Source organism: Anoplophora glabripennis, unplaced genomic scaffold (assembly GCF_000390285.2).
Source record: "Anoplophora glabripennis isolate ALB-LARVAE unplaced genomic scaffold, Agla_2.0 scaffold472, whole genome shotgun sequence".
Taxonomy (NCBI): domain Eukaryota; kingdom Metazoa; phylum Arthropoda; class Insecta; order Coleoptera; family Cerambycidae; genus Anoplophora; species Anoplophora glabripennis.
In genome coordinates this window covers 59,344-61,443 of record NW_019416729.1, presented here as the reverse complement: position 1 = coordinate 61,443, position 2,100 = coordinate 59,344, and the positions used below count along the sequence as shown (strand labels likewise).

The 2,100-nt window shown below is 32.6% G+C and overlaps 1 protein-coding gene across 1 annotated transcript; it reads left to right on the top strand.

The window, feature by feature from the left end:
- Positions 1 to 14: 14 nt before the first annotated feature.
- Positions 15 to 1,025, top strand: LOC111691879. The gene is made up of 2 exons (XM_023455334.1): positions 15 to 276; positions 343 to 1,025. Exons 1-2 carry the CDS (start codon positions 88 to 90, stop codon positions 997 to 999), a joined length of 846 nt encoding a protein of 281 aa, XP_023311102.1. The 5' UTR covers positions 15 to 87; the 3' UTR covers positions 1,000 to 1,025.
- Positions 1,026 to 2,100: the final 1,075 nt, after the last annotated feature.

Here is a 2,100-nt window from a genome sequence, read left to right as displayed (position 1 = left end):
AAGAAATGCAAAACTATTACAGAGGATGTAATTTTAGCTTACTTGGCGCAAAAATCTGAAACTGTCAAATCCTCTACCCTGTGGAGCATGTACTCTATGTTGAAAAGTACCATTTTAGTGAAGAAAAATGTAAACATAGCCACTTTCCCAAAGGTAATCGCATTTCTTAAAAGGAAGAATGTTGGTTATAAAGCAAAGAAATCAGAAGTCTTCAGCAGCGAGCAAATCAACAAATTCATTAGAGAAGCAGATAATGAAACATATCTAATGCTAAAGGTAATTTTAACAAAATATTACGATTGTAGGATATAAAAGTATCAACTTAATTTGCTTCATTTTCAGGTAGCAACAATTATTGGGTTAGCCGGTGCGTGTAGACGGGAAGAACTAACAAAAATGTCAATTGATCTAATAAACGACAAAGAAGATATGTTGCTCGTGAAAATACCAGATTCTAAAACACATATTGAGAGAAATTTTGTTGTAATTGGGCAAGAAAACCTGCTGTTGTATAGGCAATATTTATCTTTACGGCCATCCCATACTCCACATAACAGATTATTCGTGAATTACAAAAAAGGAAAATGTTCGATTCAGCCCGTTGGTATCCACAGTTTTGGGAATCTCGGATTAAGAATTGCAGAATTTTTAAATTTACCCAATCCTAAAAATTACACAGGCCATAGCATGCGTCGAACTTCAGCGACGATATTTGCTGATAATGGTGGAAACATCACAAATTTGAAGAGACACGGTGGCTGGAAGTCTACCAATGTCGCTGAAGGATATATAGACAATTCACTAACAAACAAAATTAAAATTGCCAAGACCATTCAAAAATTATCAGATGAAAACAATCAATATGAAACGGAAACTTTACCTTCTTGTTCTGACTACAAAAGGCATTTAAATATACCAAGCATTTCAAACAAATTAAACCCTTTCAATATTAGCAATTGCTCAAATTTTACTATAAATCTTAATATAAATAAGAATTAGAATGTTTCTGTTAGTACCTATCTTCTGTTCGAATTTCAATATTTAATACAAATAAGAATTAAAATGTTCGAAATTTTGTTCTACAAAAAAATATAATAAAGAAATGTGTCTCATTAATTTGTTATTCTACATGGTTGCCGAAAAAATAGTGTACGCAACACGTCCGAAAACAGTTTTTTTGAACTCGCAGACTTCCAGGACTCGTTTACGGCTCGTCCTAGAATTTTGTCAACTCGTCCAAAAAAACAGTATTTTCCGGACTTGTTACGTAAATAACTATATTATTACGGGTACCAAAATAGAATGCCAAAGATTCTTTAGTTTTCAGGAAGAACAATTAGAATTGAATAAATTTCGTATTGTTAACAAATTTGAATAATTGTATTTTTAATATAAAATAACACTGTTTCCAATATTTAAATAAACAATTTTCTCTCAAACCGTTTTTTTTTTTATTAACAGTGACATTACTATATTATAGTAAAGTGACATTTCATGTGGTAAGGTGTCACTTTTGTATAGTAAACGATTTTGAATTTAATAAAATAGCATATTTCAGTTAAAATGCGAAAAACGATATTTTAAAATCACTGCAACTGCGCTTAGAGATGTACACTGACCTTCAGTTGATCATATTACTCATAAATTTTATATTTACGTTTACATCTCAAGTACTTAAATATTCTCTGACATAAATTTTGGATCCAATTACTTACGTAATATTGTGCTATTTTGCCGATTTAAGGACGATGTTACATGTCCATGAATAATTGTATTCGTTTGTTCTTCATCATGAACATATTTACGGAAAACTACTTTACTTGGTGTAAAAGTTTTTGTTTTCATTTTAAAAACACCATGTACATACGCACTTGACAGTGTTTGTCGGGAGGTGATTTAAAATTTCTCCAACGTTTTCACACAAACAATATCCAGCTCTGCCGACACCTTACGTGCCGGAGAAAAAGAGGCTCATAATGAATTCCCAAGAAGCCCGATGCCTTAGACGGCTGCGATCAGAAAGTCGTAAACACATTTTACTCGTTCGTCTGCAAGGGTCTCTGTGCAGTGTGTGCTTTATGCTGCACCGGCTGAATGCAC